The sequence below is a fragment of the Morone saxatilis genome, unplaced genomic scaffold (assembly GCF_004916995.1).
Source record: "Morone saxatilis isolate NCDOM2014 unplaced genomic scaffold, NCSU_SB_2.0 Contig22, whole genome shotgun sequence".
NCBI classification, from domain to species: domain Eukaryota; kingdom Metazoa; phylum Chordata; class Actinopteri; family Moronidae; genus Morone; species Morone saxatilis.
The window spans coordinates 12,441,001-12,442,998 of record NW_023339785.1 but is presented as its reverse complement, the minus strand read 5'-3'; the positions used below and the strand labels follow the sequence as shown (position 1 = coordinate 12,442,998).

General features: G+C 39.8%; 1 protein-coding gene across 1 annotated transcript in view; it reads left to right on the top strand.

The window, feature by feature from the left end:
* Nucleotides 1-745: 745 nt before the first annotated feature.
* Nucleotides 746-1,998, top strand: part of LOC118333272 (nuclear RNA export factor 1-like) — a gene marked incomplete at its 5' end in the record, with an annotated part of 10,302 nt that continues 9,049 nt past the window's right edge. Inside the window, 2 exon segments of the mRNA XM_035668840.1 lie at nucleotides 746-805; nucleotides 1,325-1,538. Of these exon segments, the coding sequence (XP_035524733.1) occupies nucleotides 746-805; nucleotides 1,325-1,538 (274 nt within the window).

The following is a 1,998-nucleotide window of genomic DNA, read 5'->3' as shown; positions in this document are numbered from 1 at the left end:
AACATCAGCTGTGTTTTGTTTGTTTGTTGTTTTCAGTTGATGTTATGACCAACGGACCCGCTCCTGTACTAACTGCACAGACAGCTGCTCGTCTGTGATCTGTGTGTCTGTAGAAGTATAATGTATGAGTTAATTGTCGGTCATTAACTAAGAGGTCACCGGTCATTATGCCTCTTCGTGGTCGATATAAAAGTTCACGGTACCGGAAACCTCCAGGTCTGTTAATCTAAGCTACACGCTGTGCTATCTTTAGCTTAACTCAGCGCTAACGTCAGCAGAGTTTAACTTTTATATCGTGTCGCGTTTTGTTTTTTTTTTTGCAATGTTTTATTATCGCACCACAGACTCGTACGTGATATTTGTTGTTCCAGCTGCCCCGGAAGAGAAAGTGTGCAGCAGTAGCACTTCCGCAGCCTCCTCGTCAACGCGCAGCAGCTAACAGCTAGTTAAACAGGAGCTACTCGATCACGTCGTCGTGGTCGTCTTTTCTTTTGTGTTTCCCTCTGAACGACTTGGGATGTCGGAGCCTCTTCCACAGCACAGCCTTTGTGTTTCATAAAACAGACAGACGAGGCCCCTGCATATATATATATATTTATTTATTTTACACCCAGGATTGTTTTTTTTAATCTAGTACTGTTGTAGAAATATGGCGGACGGCGGGCACTACTACAACGGTAAGAAACCTGTCTGTCCACAGCATTAACCTGACATGTGTTGTGCTACTTGTACCGTTTTTCTTCAGACCGTGGAGACTTTATGGTGAGGAGAGAGGTCAGGAGCACTGGTTACATGTCCGTAGGAGGTAAAACTATACACTGGCCCCCCCTCCAGAGGTCTACATATGTTACTTTACAGACTTGTGTTTAACCACAACTTGTTTACCTATTGTTATAATGCCAGCTAATGTGTCATATAGTCTTCAAACAGACCATATTGAAAACAGTAATAGCAAAGTTCAGTAAGGCAAAGTTATGTAACATGCTGTTGTGTCCTCTGTCTGAATGTCCTTTTTAAATTTGAATGTGTTGAGCATTTAAAAGCACGTAAAGACACATCTGAATAACATAACTTTAATTTCTCTAAAGATATTTTTTCTTGCAGTAGTTATTTAAGATATTTAGGTTTTGTGTTATGAATTTATAATATTACACTCCAGACAATAGGGGATGTGTCATCACCATTGTTTGATATATTTAACTCTATTCCATGCTGACAGAATTTAATTAAACTAAAAATATAACTTTGGTCTTAATGTTTTTTAATTTTTATCATATATGTGCATGATGTGATATTTAAATCAAACTGACTCAAACTTTTTTAGAACATGATGATCGAACCGCACCACAGTTTCGCAACCGTAAAGTCAGAGGCTCCCACAAGGGTCGATCTTATGACCAGTCCCGCCGAGAACGCCAATGGGGGAACCGCCCGGGAGGCTTTGGAGGTCCTGGGCCGCGGTCAAGGCTCGATGATCCTGATGGAGATGTTACTATGGGTGACAACTCTCCTCAGGACAACAGCTCCCAGCAAAGATTGTAAGTGTGGCTGACTGTTGTAGTTTAACGTCATAAGTCATCAAATATGTTTGAGTGTGTGTCTTGTTGATGAGCTTAAAAAAAACCAAATTTCTTTATAAAGAGGGAATGGAGAAATGTGTTAACAGTACAGGCCAATAGGAACTTCATGTCAAAAATAATACATTTAAAAAGAAAAGATGAATTGTTTTCCTCATTTGGTATGCTCTCTTTGTATAAGGGCGTGACACACAGACAGTTAGACCTAACTTCTTTGATGTGGATCAGTTTCAGCCGCTTGGAGGTCGTTTTTTCATTTGAACAAATACAGAAAGTGCATCTTAAACTACGCTATAGTCAGTCCAGAAAGAGAAAGTAAAACAAGTCGGGTATGAAAACCTCTGAAAGTAATTTAGTCAAAATGTACTCCAGAAAATGCCAAGTGAAACTGTGAAAGTGTATTGAGTTCAGTTCAGAAACT